The following is an 18275-nucleotide window of genomic DNA, read 5'->3' on the forward strand; positions in this document are numbered from 1 at the left end:
GACTCCATTTTGTCAACCAACAAAAAGCTGCAGGCCAATGAAGGTTGTAATGAGATGTTTTTATTCTGGAAAGCTCAAATTGTTCACATAACAGAGGAATCTGAAGCAGCCATGGTGAGACACAGAAAGACAAACCGACTCATTGTGGTCAGGGCCCCAGCTGGCATCGAGGTGCCCACTGTGACAACATGAGTGAGGATGCAGCGAGCCAAAACTACACCCCCCCATCTCCCCCCACCAAGACACTTTCTGAAAGCTGCCTTGTCCATCCGCTGTGCTGCTTATTGTCCATTGTAAGGAAAGAGCAGCTGAAGACCGCTCTGTCTGTCCCGTTCTGTAATGCTGGTCAATTATTTTACTCTGGTAAAACATGAATTAGGAAGATATAAGTGACAATTCCTACATGACAGGCCATGCCCAAAACCAAACCCGCCTGAACCCCTTCCTGTTAGAAGACTCTTGTCACCATGGTTGGTGTTTTATATCAGCACGGCATCACAACAGTGGGCTATTTGACGTCTGGGTTTGTCTGAGAGGGGTGGGGACATCAGTCAGAGAGACAGACAGCTCACCACACAGCGACACGATGACTGACGAAGAGACTGGGGACCGGGGAAAGAGGGGCGTCCGAGGGCCTACACCTACTCCAAGAGAACAAGTGAGTAAGTGAGTGAGCGAGTTGACATGTGACAGATGGAGGAAGTACAAAAACTGGGCGTGGCTGAGTAACAGTCTCCTCCTTTCTGTCCCCCAACAGCCAGCCGGTTCAGTGGATGCCGATTTCAGACCGAAAAGCCTGTTTCTGCTCGGTGGGGAACTCTTGAGACAAACACCAAGGTCAGTGGACGGAGCCGTTTTCTTCTATTGAACCCGAGAGGAAGTCTGCAGGTGCTGATAGACGGTGAGGGGCAGAGGGCGACGTGAACGTCAGACACGTGGAGGAAGGAAGGAGAGGAGAGATAACACTAAGTTGCGAGAGCGAGACAGAAATACACGTCCGGGCGTAAGAGAGCGGCGAGGACGGAACCCGGGTCGGGTAGCTGGAGGCGCCGGCACTGCCCTTGTGCTCCTGAGAGCGGCCTACCTGCTTAGCAGGCCTGTCAGATCTCATCAAGCAGACAGGTCGTCTCCTGTCACTCCAGTCCCCCAGCCCGACTAGTGACAGACATCGGGAACAGGTTAAAGATGCCCTCTCCACAGGCCCTGCCAACGCGATCAAATAAAAACGCCTCCCCATCATACTCCTGTTTTGTTTTGTCTCCAGCAATTGAGAAAGACCGCTTCATTGTGACATCCTACAAGACGAAGGCGTCTGAATTAGACATGTTTGAAATCTGAAGCCCAATAACTGTAATTAGTGTTGTAATTAGCAGCAATTCTCTATACTCTAAATGAGTTGCGTTGGCTGCAATTTAGCACAAAACAAAGAAACGAGGCCTGAACTGACACCAGTGACAGTTGGAGGATATACGGAACATGAAATCTTGGAATGTAAAATCAATTTATTTAAAATGCTTCTCTCGCGTGCCAGTTTTTTAACAGACACTGCAGTGGGTGTTCAGGGGAAGTGGCTGGTCTGAAAGCAACTTCCTGTTCGTCACCCTGACAGCTGAAAAGCTGAAACAGGGCGACCCAAGACCAAGAGCAACCAAAGCCATACTCCATGCCATAAACCATGAGCTATCATTTTTATAATGTAAAGGGCTTAGGAGAACCACCAGCTGTCTCCATTTCTTTTAGTATGTAATTTTTTTTTTTTCAGTTTTCAGTATGCTTGCGAGTTTCTGGTTTATACTGCATGTGTTCACCACTCGTTTTAGTCATCCTCCACATTGGTTGGATTCTACCAACGAGTTCCTGCTTTGTTCTCTGTACAACATAAAATTTTACATTTTACCTACTAAACAGGTTTGTATTTAAGTTTTGTGGCCAAGAACTATATGAATATTTAACAATAATAGTAGAGATGTGTTTTTTGAACAAAAGCTAAAAAATTGTTGGAACAGCATGTAGGTAATTTTTTGAAGAGCTTATGAATAGACCCATGAGGTCAGTGTGATTTATGCAATATACTATATATACATCTATTTATAATAGATTTGTTCTGCAGTTATTATTAATTAACAGTCCACATACACACACACATACACGGTTCTTTTACTATTTTATCGGTAAAAGAACTGTGTGTGACTGAAAGCCCCTTCTTGTTCTGTCTGTTCCCTCCACCTGTTGATCAGATGCCCATCCGCTGGTGGAGCTGCATCTCCCTCCTCCTCCTCGCCGTGGACAGTGAGTCATTATCCTCCTCCACCCTCCCTTCCTCCCACTCGCATTTCTTCATATTGTTCATTATTGCGCAGCTCCATTTATTTAAATTTACGTTTATTACTGATTATGTTTATTATATTTAAAAATTAAGCTGGCCCAGAACCAAACCATGCTAAACATCTGTTATCAATTGTTCGTCTTTTTCAATACACCCAGTCATCCCTCATCAGGCTGAAAATGACCAAAGGCCATGTAGCGTGAATATTTTCAATAGATGATTGATTCTGCAATATTCAGCACATTTGCTCGCAGATACAAAGAATCCAGCACTTTTCATCTTCATGAGGAGTTAATTGGACTGTAGATATTTAGGTGGAAAAAGGCTGGTTAGCTTCATTTCAATCATAACATGTGACGTGAAAAGGACCAAGATTCAGGCCTGTGATCAACAGGACGTCATACTTTTCAAGTGAATATTCAGTGTTGCCTTGTCTTATATGGCATTTAAACATATTTTTTTCACAATTTTATTAAACCATGCTATATGTTATGTTTATTTCGCATATAATTATCAAATTATTAGATTTGATCAATGAAAAAAAGGATCTGAAAATTGTCTCCATATATACAGTATATGCTTTGAAATTGACTTTTTTGCATTTAATTGCTGGATTATTTAAAGGTTTACTAGTACATATTGGTTCTTCTTTATGGTTAATTTTTTAAGGCAATTCAGTTTTGCCTAAAGGTTTTTTCCTAGATGACTAAAAACACAACTGACTATTTTGTGGTCAGACATGAGCAAAGGACACGCCTGCAGACATCACATCTGTTATAACCGGTGTGCTCTTCAGTTCATGCTAAACTGATGCTTCTCATTTCCTCTCTCCAAAGGTTTCGCTGCAGCACAGAACATGGCATTCCCTGAAAATAGCAGCTTTCTTTCAGTTCGCACGAGCATCCGGCCCCCTCAACTTACTACAGGTATGGTAACCCATCTGTCTGCCGGGTCACCATAGCAATATGAAACAGTTTAATCATCTTTATTTTCTCTCCGGAATGAAAATGCATCATTGCTGTGGATCTGTAACATGATAACTTGCTAATAACACCTGTCTTCTCCCAATAAGGCATGAGGGAGGCTGCTGAACTGAACACCACAGTTATCACGCCGTCATCTGAACTCGTCAATGCCACTCTGGAACAAATCACCAAGGCCAACACTTCAACATCACCAGGTTCATTTTCATTATTTGTTGTTTGTAACACTCTACTAGAAGAACTAGTTTTGTGAAATGGTGCTAGAAATGGAGCTAGAAGTCATTAGGGGCCATATTTTACTGGTGATATATGAGACAGAGATCTGCATGTCGGTGTTTGTAGTGGGCGTGGTCACGTTTGCAACATCCTGTGTACATTATTAAGAAGTATTAGGAGTGTAGAGAATGGAGAGATAAGGAGGGAAAAAAGGAGAAGATGGATGCTGCACTACACCTGGGCATGTGAAGGGATTTAAGTCGCCGAAAAAGAGGAAGTTGTGTGTGTAAGAGCTGTTAATCATGCCTGCAGGCTCCTCCCACTTTAAACTTTGTTTATAAAAACATTATTAAAGTTCATCTTCTGGGTGTCAGAAATAATTACACACCAACAAAAAAAGAAAACCTGCACTTCAGGCAATGCAAGGCGAGGCATGTTTATTTATATTTCATACATTCAGTCCTTCACAAATATGTAATCCTTTAATAAAGCATAGCAAACTTACTTAAAAGCACATGGGCTTCAGCTAACCAGAAATGAAAATACAAGATAAAGTTATATACCTATAACTTTACAATATGACTCAGTTTTGGATTTTTCCATCTCTTCTAAGATTTTAGAAATGGTACAGCAGCTTCTGGAAGACGGGTCATCATAGGTAAGCTGCACTTCTTCCTCTTTGGTTTAAATTGCCTCTCCTGAAGTAAAACGACGTGCTTTCCTTCGACAGAGCACTGAGACTTGGACACCTGGTCCAGCATTTCATATCCAGAGGGGAGGGCACAACTTAGAAAAGGCAATTAGCACCCTACTAGGAACTATATATACATATATTCCAGCCTTCCCACCCACGTTGTCAAGAGGCTACAGATACGGCACATTTTTGCCAGGCTTTAGAGCACTGGAGGACTGATATGCTTTGTAAGGTGCCATTAAAACCGAGTGCGTCTCCTCAGAGAGCCGTGCCAATCAAATATTCAAGAATTCAATTAAAACGGGTCAAACATAACACTCCTGCACCTAGAATTTAATTAGCGACTTATTGGGGACTGGGCCCACATGACTCAGATAAGGGTGCAGTATGTGACTCCCCATAAAAATGACTCCTTGCCTTTTCATTACCAGCATGGCATGCATATTATTATAAAAATAATAAAACTGGAGGCTTCTCCTACAGCAGGGGGGGGATTAATTTAATCTGGAGTAGTGTCTTATACCCTTTTTGTTTTTCTCTCTCATTGAAGACTCAAGCACAGCACCTCCTCCTGTCTCCCGCGATGTTAAGCCTCCTAGATGGGGTAAAGTACATCACATGCAGTCATGCACACCAAGCATGAATATGGACTCATGATTCTTCCCCCAAAAATCTAGGTCTGAGGCATGATGGGGCACGATGGGCTTCATCGGCTCATAAAACATGACACCGTGGGCATTTACAGTAAATCAAATAGCTCTAATTAACTAAGTGGATTCAGATGCTCTCATTAGCCACTGCTTTAATGAAGCTGGAAGCCCCTTTAATGAAGAAATGGGCTTTAAGATGAATAACGCCGCTAAGCACCAGCTGAGCATCTTCTGTGGACATTGCAGAGTTTCAGACGTGGGCATCTTGTTTGGGTGAGTCAGGCCAGATCAGGCAGGGCAAGGTCACATGTAGCTTGTTGGTTCAAACTGGGTACTTCAGTGTTGGCACACTTGCATGCACCCTCAAAACACAAGTTTCTGACAAAAGAACATATCAGTCACACAGATTAATATCCTGATGCACATACGCATGTATACTTTTTTATAACAGGCAAATAACTTGATACACAGTGCATTAAAGCGAAATTGTATTCATTTTTTCATATAGATAAAACTTGGGATGAACCATTTATTTATGGTAAGTGCACATTCAGATCATTTTAAAGGGTGAGAACCACACAGGGTGACATTTTGGATAAATCTGAGATATAGAAATATATAAAATGTAAATATATAATGTTGATCAACTCTTCCAATTGGAAAATATGGTTCACTGTGTATAGTGTCATCCATATGTTTAAAGTTGGCAAAATGTCACTTTTGCCCAGTCGGTTGTCACCCCTCAATTTGTGGTATAATTGTGATATAATTTACCATTTTCCCAAACTCAAGTGACAGTAGCAGATGAACTGATTAAGACTAATGCATTAGTGAAGAGCTCCAGGGTCTCTTTCCCGCAGATTACGGGACACTTCGCAAGTGGGGGCTGGTCCTCGGAGCCGTGCTCTTTGTGATGGGCATCATGGTGGTGACATGTGAGTAGGCCACAGTTCCTCGCATGGTGCATGGCTTCAGAAGTGCCTTGGCACACGCTCAGAATGCGGTGTTCTCCCACTGTTCTCTGTGTGCAGGTGGCAGAGCGCGGCGACTGCCCAGGTGCCGGATGAGTAAGGGGAAGTAAGGATGGTTCTTTACTTTTTTTTTTTTTTATGCCACATGTTAATTATAATGACAACAATTATTACTGTTATTATAAGAACCTAAAGAACATCGCCTGGATATTTTCACTTTCAGAAATTATATGCAATAATCATTACAAAAAAATAAAATAAATAAAAAATCAGGAAGGACTTGATTTACAACAATCTGGCAGAGAAGCAGCGGTGTTATGTAAGAGTGTGTTTGGCGACAGCGTGTCCCAGCTAAATCCCGTGTTGTAATATTTCACCCCAGTGAACGGTTTCTGTGTTTTAGGTCGTACCAGGTGGCCAGTGCCTGAGCCGAGCAGGAGGTGGCGGCGGCGGCCCGGACGGGACAGGAGCCCCTCCGCAGGAAGACATGCAGCTCTCATTCCGCACACACATAACAAGTGGGAACGACTGTTCATAACCGAGCCATCACTACTAAAATGTCCCATCATAACCGAGTGTTGGGCTCCGTTCAAAACTGGATAAACTTCCCCCTTCATCTATTTCTGTCTGATCGCGGTCTCCAGATACTAACAGTGCTGCATGTTATGTATTATATACTATATATATATATTTACACACTTGTCCAAATACATAAAAGAGAAAGATTGCCAGGGCATTGCATAGACTAGAGGCGCCCCCAAGAGGAACCTCAGACGGTGATGCAAGCAGCGAGCGTGTGATGCGTCTCCGCAGATCTTAATAAATCACAGCGGCCTGCTCTTCTTTGTTTGGCCGTAATGCAACATAAATGAATTTGTCTTGCCCCTGACAGTGAGATTTTTTTTTTCTCGTCTCTTTTTTTTGCCGACTGCTTCCCACCCCCTGCTTTGTTTTGCTTTTACGTGGCGATTTGTCACCACATGCCAGCGAGTGCTGGCCCGGCGGGGAGGGAACAGCCCTGCTCGCCTTAAACACCAGTGGAGCTTAGAGCGGGACGACTGTAAACAATGGAAAAAAGGAATGGCGCTGACTAAAGCAAAACCAGGGGACGGTGACTATCGGCTGGTCATCTCTCGGGGAAGGGGGGGCTGGGTGTAGGTTGGTGGAGAGGGAGAAGACTCTCAACCATCACCTCCACTTCATCAGCTGGCCAGGTTCGTGAAAAGAAGAAAAAAATAAAACGCACAAAACACAGGAACACAGACAGACGGAGGTCTTGAATCAACTGTTAATTATTTATTACGCAGTTCAAAAATACATTCAGCCTACACATGGTATCGCTTTCAGATATAGTTTGGTTGCTCTACAGGATCGATGGCAACGTGACACCTGGGTTCCGAAATAAAAAGAACCAAAAGAGTGGACCAACAAAGCGTCCGCAGACACAGAACAGGCACACACTCTGGGCTGTACGTTACTCCATCACAGGGGAAACACACACACACACAAAAAGGCCTGGAGAGTCACTGTTCTTTGTAGGTGCAAGTGCTTCCTAAAGTGCTACCTTGCGCTGGTATAAAGATGCTCTGAAACGGTCCTTATCAAAGGCACTATACACAGGACGAAGAAGCAAATACAACACAATAATACAAGAATATACAGTAGTAAAAAAGGATATATGTTAATTCTACCCACAAAAACAAAATGAGTACAAATGTGAATACAGCAGAACTGTGACATTTATAAGAAGTACTGATAACTATGCATATAAAAATATGAGAAAAAAGCATATTTTATATATTAAGTGTAATGGTTATGAAACATTCAATGTCCTTTATTTTATAAAATCCTGATCGCCCTAACACCCGTGTGGCAGCCAAAGTGACTGCTCATGAAACAAGGAAAAAAAAACAGGACTTCAAGTTTCTTGACAGGAAATGAATAGAATAAAAAGCCCCCAACTGAATAACATCAAAACCACCATCAGAAATGTTTAAAATGTAGGTAGTCATGTCTTGCTTATGGCTGTCATAAACAACTTTACATAAACATTCATATTTCCTGCACCCGCCCAACCCTCTGCATTACACTTCAGCGGCCAATTATGAAGAACCTTCTATTTCAACTGATTGAGTTTCAAGGTTTTTTATTCAAGGTATGAAAGCCTCAAGCAAACGCATAGAAGACTTTCATTTCAGAGGACCTTTTGGCCTACGTGGCTTTATTGAAAGAGCAAGGTTGTCTAATGACTGGGTTAAGAATCACACACCCATAGAAACAAACATCCATGACGCTTTGTGTCGTTCAGAAATTACAGATCTAAATTGGAGATCTGAAGGTTTTAATGAAATGTTTTTTTTTTTCCCCACTTTGGCCTCAGTTTTAATGCTGCCAGTGCAAGAACACTTTCAAGATGTGCCTGAGCAGAAACTGTGGTGCTCAGCAGAAACAAAGACGTCGCAAATTCATACGCACACCCGCTCAGCCAGCTCTGTTCTCACAGGCGCGGCTTTTTTTAAGCGAATGTCAAGTAGAAACCTTCACTTTGCAGAAAGCTCTGATGAGCCGCACAGTGTGGACTCAGGTGGTGCAGCCACCCCGCTGCTCTGGCACCGGGCCGAGCTCATCCCCCACCGATGACATCAGAGCGCCAGGCTCGAGTGGAGATGCACAGAGGGGGGCCTGTTTCCAGCCAAACCCAACCATTTCAAACACGCCGCTGCTCCACACGACGCTGCATATATATTGTTTCAGTTGTAAATAAGGAAGAGAGAATCTGTGGTTGGGGGCAGAAAAGGGGAATTCTGGGTTCCTTTTTCTCATTAAGGCAGTACAAGAAACAAAAAAAAAAAAAGAGAAAAAAAAGAAACAGAAGAATCCATAACTAATATTCATATTTGGTCATATTTATGAGCCATCCTTAATCTCGAATGCAATAAATCAGTTTTTGCAATTGTTTACTGATTACACTGTCAATCTAACAATGGTTCTAACCATAAAAGTGAGTGATGTGTATAAAACGCTCAGCGGGAAAGAGAAAAACTTCTCTCCCTGGTTCCTAGGTAAGGGGAGAGGGAAACGCTCCTCACGTGTGGTTCCCTTTAGCGGTTCCCTGCCGGAGGAGAGAGGGGATCCTCGGGGTGGGTTTTTACACGGCCACTTTCTGATTCTGCTCCGCGGGGACCGTGTAGATCCTGTAGAGAGACGCACAGCAACACGGGATTCAGTTGGACGAATTCGGGGAAAAAAAAAAGGAGACAAAGAGCAAAATCCGCCCTAGTCAAACACCCAGGAACGAGCAAATACACGTCAGACGTTGCACACTGTACTATTTCATTTTTCATATCAGCTCAGTAATCACTCATCACTCAGTCATCAAAAACTTACAAAAGGCCGAGCAAACAGAAAAAAAAAAAAAAAAAGCGCAGCAAAGTGAGAATGCCGGTCTCAAGCCGTGACCCCGATGACCTTTCCCGCGTGCATGAAACAGGTTTCAGAACTTGCTCAGACGCGGTGGAAACAGTCGGCGATGGAGGAAACGTGGAGGGAAGTTCCCAGGACCGAGCTGGTGTCGAGATAACGGCCCCCCGTTTTTATTCAATCCAGACAGCGATGTGTACTGAAAACGTGCTCAGGTACAACCAGGTCCCGGCTTCTTTTTCGGGAGGGGGGCTGATGGTGTCGTCATGTGGAGGGATTAGCTCTCGTCTGGATTATTTCTCTTTTCTTTCTTTTTTCATTTGTTCCTCTGTGCAGGTTGGATCTTGCAGCGTGGGGCTTAGACTGCTTTTTTGTTGATGGGCATGGACCCAGAGGGACCGATGACGGTCATCTTAAAGCCAGGGAGTGTCTGTTTTTTTTTTTAATGCGCAAGTCAAGACGGGCCTGCTGCCAGAGCGCTTCAGTTTGGTCGCACTGGATTCCGTGCCCAATCCGGCTTGTTTTCCAGAAGCTGAACGCGTTGCCAGACGAGCTGCGACTGTTACCCAACTGACTGGTTCCGTCACTCTTAGTGACTGAGTTCAATTCTGCACACAAGTGGAAACGTTCATCTGTCGGGGAGTGAGAGACAGTTGACATGAAATGCCTCTCAGTTTTATGAGGACGGGACGTCCGCGTGTCCCAGAAACGTGCAAAATCATTTCCACAGGTTGTGTGAGCTGTTTCTTCATCTAAATCTCCACTTCGACTCGGTACAAAAGGTTCACAGCTTGCAAGGGCAGGGTTGTAAACAGGTCAAATTCTAATTGTAAATGTCTCATTTATCAAATGTCAAATGTATCACATTTCATATTTGACAGGACACTGCAACATTTAAATGTCAAAGCAGACTGTTACGTACACCGTGATAAGCATAACAGGCCAAATGTTTGGACACAACTTCTCATTCAATGTGTTTTCTTTATTTTCATGACCATTTACATTGGTATATTCTCACTGAAGGCATCAAAACTATGAATGAACACATGTGGAGTTATGTACTTAACAAAAAAAGGTGAAATAACTGAAAGCATATTTTATATTACTGCTTTGCACACTCTTGGCATTCTCTCGATGAGCTTCAAGAGGTCGTCACCTGAAATGGTTCTCCAACAGTCTTGAAGGAGTTCCCAGAGGTGTTTAGCACTTGTTGGCCCCTTTGCCTTCACACTGTTGTCCAGCTCACCGCAAAACATCTCGACTGGGTGACTGTGGACGCCAGGTCTCCACTTTTTGTTAAGTACATAACTACATGTGTTCATTCATAGTTTTGATGCCTTCAGTGAGAATCTACCAATGTACATGGTCATGAAAATAAAGAAAACACATCGAATGAGAAGGTGTGTCCAAACTTTTGGCCTGGACTGTGTGTGTGTGTGTGTGTGTGTGTGTGTGTGTGTGTGTGTGTGTGTGTGTGTGTGTGTGTGTGTGTGTGTGTGTGTTTGTGAGAGTTGGGACTTGGTGTATTGATTTAAAGCTCCAGTGAGTGTCCTAGCAATGGTTTTTCAAACAAAATAATGAAATGATCTTTACCCTTGATCCCTGCTGCGCAAATAGCGCCGGTACAGCACAATAGCTGAAAAACAAAAAGTGGTAAACATCACTGCCAGAATCATAAAAAATATTTTCTCAAGAGAGAGAGAACATAGTTGCTTGGGGGAAATATAATGTTTAACACTAAATGCACAATGATGTCTGCAACCTTGAAATATCTTTCAATGCGAATTACATTTTTTTTGTACAGTTTGTACAGTCTTGTGCTAATGTATCACATTCTCATCTCAGTTTGCATATTTGTTATTTCAGTTGTGTAACCATGTCTGTCCAAAAAATTGACTCTCTCACACAAGATAAAACTCTTGTGTTAGCATGCAAGGACAAGCGTAGCACTTACCTACGATGGCCGCAACAGTTAGTGCCACAACGCTGACTGCCGCTACAATCACGATCGTCATGAACCCGTCTGATCACCAGGAGCATGGAAACAAAGACAAAGAAGAACATTAATAATGTGCTAATTATAAGCAATTATAAGCATTTCTTGGATTATGACCATTGATTTTATAACTACTATCATGACAAGTACACAACCTTTACTTGAAAAATGAACACATATACATGATCCTTTTCATAAGCAGTTAACCAATTCATCTTTGTACTTTTTTTGGTATTTTAACTGCACACAGCCTATAATTCATCATTATTTATGCCCTTGCATATTACACACTAGTAAATTATTAGTGTAGTTCTGACTATCTATCTGTCTGTCTATCTATCTAACTATGCATACATTACACATCTCTCAACATTTTACATTATTACAAATTACAGGGTGACAGTGTTGAGAAGGTGGAGTCAACAATCCCCTCAGGGTCTCCTTCAAATTTTTTTTTTTGCTTGCCACAGCATGCCGCCAGGCTTGCTCAGAGGGAATCCAGGCTGCAGAACATTCTGTATCATATTTTTATGCATCTGTTGCCAGAATGCAACCTGCTGCAATAGGCACGGTAAACTTTTAAGTGCCGCACTGTGCTGAAAACTATGAGAATTCTGATGGGAAAAATAATGGTGAAAAAAAAAAAGTACGTCGGCAGGGAAAAAAAGATTTGTGCAGATTTGTTATAGCATTGCCTCAAATTAGTCATCCATATACAGCAAATGTGTTTACCTTCACCATTTTTGTTATTGTCTCCTTTTGCACTGTTTGTGTCGGGCAGAAACTCCATGTTGTTTCGACGTCCTTCGGTACGTATTATCTGTTCTGGAATAAAGATTTGCGTCTGTGTTAACCTGCTGTTTCAACAGAGACACACAAAAATGTGTCATTTGTAAAGCTAATTTGTTATACGAGTAAGATTAACATTTTGTTATAGAGTGGTAGTTCTCACAGGGACCCCTTAGGGCACCCCATAAATCATAATTCTTCTTTTTTATGTGGTCCTAGCCCCATCCCATACCCATGTTCCACAGACTTGTAGTAAACTAAAAAGATCATTCATGCTCTGTCAATCATCATAATCATTATGAAATTATGATAATAAAATCTCCATTAAGAACTTTGGGTACTGAAGTGGTCTTCTGTAAAGTTGCTGTATAGGACTCTAAATGTATTAAGAAGTACATTATTTTGTACTTCTTGTGCATATTTGTTTGTCCATTTATGTCTCATGTTTGCTCAGCACTTTGGGGATGTGGAACTGCTGTTAAAGTGCTTCAGAAATAAAGTTGACTTGACGTCACATTTTTACGGGAACGTGACCATGAAAAGTATAAATCTACTACTGCAAATGAATCAGTTTCTCATATCCTACTTATTCAGCTTATTGATTAAAGCTAGAAAAGATTAAATGTACCCTAAAAGTCCTTGAAGTAAGAAATTGGACATCATAGCACATATTTTGGATGCTGAGCCCCTTTTAAGACTGGATCTTGTGTGATACTCGAGGTAAAGCCCTCAAAATGTTCTTAACAGGCCAGTAATTCCGTCAGAAGGCAATCACAGGGCAGATGAAGACTGACAGGGCGGGGTGGCAGGGGCTGTTCAGGAATGTCAGCGTCCATTAACTCAGCAGATAGCAGAGGCGTGGAGGGGTGGGCCTGCCACGCCACCTACACCGGTGTCTCTTTGGGGAAAAAAGCAACTAATTGCTTTCAGGCTTTAATGGCTGAGATGAGGGAAGAACGGTTGACATGTCCTGTAATAATGAGCTCTCTCACATGGAGTAGAGACTGACCTTCGATTTCATCCTCATCATCCCCATCTGTTGGTCAGTCAGAAACATAGAAGAAAAAGTGCAAATATTTACCATTGTGCAAACATTTAAATTCAAAAGCCTGGAAATCCCAATTTGACCCCATTTAATAATAAATTCATTATTTCTGTTACCAGTATGTACTGTAGTTCACTTTGAAAGGAAACTGTTTTAAATGATAGAACCTACCAAAATTTCCTGAACCGTCTTCTGAATTTGTTGCTGCATTAAAAGCAGAAAGAAATTTAAGAAGCTGCATATAAAAGAGGGAAAAGTAGCCTCTCAGTAGCCCAGACAAATACTAAGTAAATAAATGAGATCCTGGCTGGTTATCCTCTTAACAGAATTTCAACTGTTCAGATTTGTCTAATCAAGAAAATTATGCATGTGGTTAAAGAGTCAAACATGCTACTAGACAAAGCCTGCAGAGTAAACAGAAACTGAGATTCATCAAAAGAAACTCTCAAAGGGCAACATCTAACATGAGAAACCCACAAAACACAATCGCACATCGTGTCTTTATTTTTAGACACATAGAGACAATATGAAAGATACAAGCATGCACATTCTCATATATTAGTTCTAATAAATTATCTTACCAGTAGCTTTAAGTAACAAAAACAGCAGCATGACCAACCGAAGCATTTTTAATGTCTGTGGATAGAGAATATTTCAAATCAGATGGTTTCTCCTCAAACACTATGAAATAAAAAAAACATAATAATAAAAAAGTAATACAATACAAGCTAATGTAGATAAAAATGAATGGGAACTTATTAGACCTCTATCCAGATATTTAGGGCCCTGTGAAATCAGATTTTTTTACCCTAAATACTGTTTTTTTCCCCCATTTTAATTCTTCTGAATTTCATGTTTTCTATTAATTCAAAAACTGTTACTATATAATGGGTAGGGAAAAAAATAACCTGCAATATGACAAATCACATTTAAATCAGTGTTCAATAAAGTGTTTGGGTTTACAATTATTTGCAACCCATTTACATGTAAATAATATTTGCATTTCATTCAAAGAACTATTTCACAATATTACACATTCTTCCATTTCTAAAACAAAAGTGCTTCACGTTTGACCTCAACATAAAAAAAAATATCAAAAAATATACATTGGGGAGACCTGGAATACAAAAAAAGTTGTGCCCACTTGCATAATTAACTGGAACCATGATAATAAAACCACAATTTTAATCAGCTGATTTGTTGAAAGGCGTCTTTTCTCTGTTTCTGATGTGATTTTTTTACTGTAAGTGGTGTAATATGTACTTACAATATGTATATACTGTAAAATATTCTTACAAAAGAGTTCTTACAAAAGTTGAATTCCGTAATATTCGGAGAACATCAGTGTTCCAGCGAGCCAAGCCTAATTGTTGCGCATGCTAAGAAGATGTCCCTTCTTATTTCGGTAAATCTTCAAATACTTGAATACATTTGGTATGTCTATTACAGAGCCACAAAAACTGTGCCCTTTGTTTTACATTTACAGCATTTATCAGACACCCTTATCCAGAGCGACATACAATCAGTAGTTACAGGGACAGTCCCCCCTGGAGACATTTAGGGTTAAGTGTCTTGATCAGGGGCACTATAGTAGCAAGTGGGATTTGAACATGGGTCTTCATAGGCGAGTGTGTTACCCACTAGGCTACTACCACACACACTAACATCTCCATCGCTGCGTTTCCCACGCATTTACGCTGAAATTCCTGCCTCAACCGAAAAACACATGTAGTGGGCTGCAGAAGACAAACGCGAATTATACGTTTTAGTGTGGATTCTGCAATTCCATTCCGCATCATGGAACTCATAGATATTCAGACATGCTGATGACAAGCTTACTTTAACTAATACCCTATTAATTAATAAAATAAAACTGTATCTTGTAACTGGATCTGGAGTCTCTCTCCGAAATTTAGCCTTGGTGCAAAATTATAGCCACTTTAAACAGTGAGATTTCTCTTATCATTTAAATGAGAAGGAGAGCGGCCTATAGAAGTGTGCGAGCATACATAGAAATGACATCATCACACCATTCACCAACCACAAGGTTTGGCGGAGACAGGAAGTCGTATCGCCATTTTTCCAGAAAAAAATTAAATTAACCCACTAGTCTCTCGTGACGAACTAAAAACACATTCGTGCTCATTTTCACATCCAGTCACCGAACAATTGGAATGCTTTGCACGTTTCATTGCCATGACAGTCGGTGGAGTTAGAGTAGGGTGGGAAATTCTCTGGGCGGACAAAGCATGAGAAACGAGAGGTAACCTTTCCCTTTATGACGACATAAGGGGACAAATTCTTAACTGCAGCTCTCTGAATGGTAAAGCAGATTGGCCAAAGCACTCTTTACACCTATCGCCATTTCTAGCCACTGCAGGACCAAAGACTGGCTAGTGGAACTAGTAATAATGTTAAATAATCTCACAAAGTGAAATGTTCATAATAGGGGACCTTTAAACAACTGACCAATACCAAATTGATGACTGGGTGACTGGGTCATAGCATCAAAGACACCTCTTATATGTTCCTGGTCTACAATGGTCAGGAGACACCAAAAGTCACTGGAATCTTACTCATGGACAGCCATGGCTGACTGCTGCATGTGTGGAGTGAAAGGTGGACCGTTTCCTCTGCTCAGAGCATATAATGCACAATATTTTTTTTTATAGTGCATGGGCCATGGGAGACTGGGCCTGGGTGTCCATGCCGACAAAAAAAAAAGTGCCTGAAATGGGCAAATGAGAAGATCAGAAGTGATAAGATGGCCTATTCTGAAATTGTGGTCAGCATGGTTAGAGGAACACAAAAGTTTGAGGTGTTGACTTCACCTCCAAATTGGAAGGTGATGGAAAAACAAGTCCGACCCATGGAGGCACCACCTTACAGCTTACTGGATCAAAGTATATGGTCATAGGTCTAGTGGAGTCCCTACCTGGCAGGACAGGATCTACTTAAAATTGGGTGCAAATGTTATGGCTAATCTGTGGACATACGTAGTGCAAAATATTTTTGACATTTTGCCGTGTGGATATCAGAAGCCCATATTGACAGCAATCCTTGGTGGAAATTGATGCTCAACATTATGGTGGCTGCTCACACAGATGCAGGAGTAAACAACTTGACCTCCGGAATGGAAGGGCAATGGGTGTAAGTGTGCTTCCCACAGTGCTCAGCAAAAATCCACCCCCAGCCTTCTGCAACATCCATCTAGCCTTATCAAAAGTCCGATTTGACCTCTGAGGCCATGTGCCCTGCTGACAACCTCACCACAGTGACACAGCTCTCACTCATCGTCTGCAACCCGCTTAGAGGACTGTTTAATCGCCCATTCTTTCTGCTTGTGCTGTTGCTTGGAGACTCTCCAAATGTTGGAGCATGACCAAAAATGGTCAAAGTTCTCAAAGACGTTTTGCCATTATTATTATTAAAGTGTAAAATGGCTCCATTTTAAGACGCAGCAAAGGGGCTCTTTTTTCCTTCCTCCCCAAGCCTGTCTTGCTTCCTTGTGGCAGCGGTCCAAGAAGTTAACGCCTGAGAACTGCCGGTCAGATGCATGAGAGACGCACAGCTGTCCCAGGCCTGGCCGAACAAAGTCTCCACCAGCCAACAGCGGAACACGCCAACACAATTGCCCACTCCACTCGGTCGCCTTATGGGTATGATCCGGCCGCGCATATATATGTGTTTAAATATAGAACAGGAGGCCTGAATCCAAAGGGAGAATTCCTGCTTCCAACCATGATCCTCAATATCCCGATTGTTACCAATGCCCATTGTCTTCCAGCTGTGCTCTTCCTGTTGCTAATATCCCCACTGGCAGTTCAGGAGCCCATGTGCAGTCAAGTTTATATCCCATATGGTGTCACCATAAATACTCCACAACAGGATTTGGGACAACTACCCACTTGGGGCCACGTTCCTATACTTGGCGCTGGAAGGGACTCAAGAGGGGATTTGTGGGAAAGGGGATGCGGGGTTTCGGGCGTATGTCAATTCAATCAAGTTCTCTCGTGGGTGTTCCATGTGTGAGCATGAGGGGTTCGGATTCACAAGAAAGGAGCCCCAACTGGAGGGTTTTGAGACAAAGTCCCGAAGGAGGAAGAATGAAGGCAACAGGCAAACAGATTCTCACACTGAGAAAAAGAAGAAAATAGAATAAAGAAAAAAAGAACAGAGATTCTTTTGTGTGGCAATATTTGGTTCTCGGGTTCCAATGTTCTCCCAAAATGATTTATTTACTCTGTCATTTATTTCTATATTTCTTATTTCAAATTTACATCCCCAGTTTCCCTTTTTTTACTTCTTTTAGTGGCCAGTTATGAGACTATCAAGGTTGAAACACTTTCATGCATAAGTCGGCTGAACGGCTCCATAAGGGGAAACTACATCCTGACAGATAAAACCTCTTCCTGCTTTATCCACAGCACAGTATCACAAAAGGAAGAGACAAAATACAAACTAGGCAGCGCCTCGCTTCACGTTTGGACAGATACACACACAAACAAACTAATTCAATTGCGGTCTTATGCCAGGCAGATACAACGGATCGGAGGTAGACTCCAGAAGTGTGAAAATGATTCATTTGTATTCACAGCAAGGGGAATTCTCTCTCCGTTCTGATTCAGCGAAGAGAGAAATTGGTTGCGTTCGTCTGTTTACTCACCTATCAAGGAGAACTGACAGTTTGTTTTCACCTAAATGAGTCAATGGCCATTCAGCCCCCATTACTCACGGCCCAACCAAACACCGTTTAAGCCCAACGCACAATGCATGCTGGGAGCGGGCCTAAATACGCGATAGCCACATTCAAATATTACACAATTCTTGAGTGCTTGATCACTGGACGACCACACAAAGTACCAATTAGGTCAAGCATATGAAAATATATGCACCCAAAAGGTTAAAAAATATGCAAATTCACGTCAGAAGCACGCATGAACATAAAAAAACACAACTGAACTGCACAGCCTGTGGCATTACTATGACAAAACAACACAGGCTTGTGTATCAAATTACTGCGATAAGATTAGTAGCCATTGTTATTTTGGACCATTTTTGCATATTCTAAAACCATGAGATATTTTTTGGTGACAGAGTCACCAAAACTGTCAAGCAGCTGTCCGACTTCTCTCTCACCAGCAAGAGACAATAAGGCTCGAACCCGGAGGATGAAGGGACTCGC

General features: G+C 41.9%; 1 protein-coding gene across 2 annotated transcripts; it reads left to right on the top strand.

Moving 5' to 3' along the window:
- The first annotated feature begins 352 nt into the window (after positions 1 to 352).
- fxyd5 (FXYD domain containing ion transport regulator 5) lies at positions 353 to 6729 on the top strand. Of its 2 annotated transcripts, none has more exons than XM_028980136.1 (11): positions 353 to 662; positions 758 to 837; positions 2238 to 2289; positions 3163 to 3252; positions 3399 to 3506; positions 4139 to 4183; positions 4770 to 4823; positions 5378 to 5407; positions 5730 to 5804; positions 5901 to 5946; positions 6244 to 6729. In XM_028980136.1, exons 1-11 carry the CDS (start codon positions 404 to 406, stop codon positions 6266 to 6268), a joined length of 864 nt encoding a protein of 287 aa, XP_028835969.1. In that variant the 5' UTR covers positions 353 to 403; the 3' UTR covers positions 6269 to 6729. The 2 variants fall into 2 exon arrangements, with proteins under 2 accessions (XP_028835969.1, XP_028835970.1); XM_028980137.1 differs by having other exon boundaries at positions 362 to 658; positions 6244 to 6339.
- Positions 6730 to 18275: the final 11546 nt, after the last annotated feature.

Source organism: Denticeps clupeoides, chromosome 5 (genome assembly GCF_900700375.1).
Source record: "Denticeps clupeoides chromosome 5, fDenClu1.1, whole genome shotgun sequence".
In the NCBI taxonomy this organism is placed as follows: domain Eukaryota; kingdom Metazoa; phylum Chordata; class Actinopteri; order Clupeiformes; family Denticipitidae; genus Denticeps; species Denticeps clupeoides.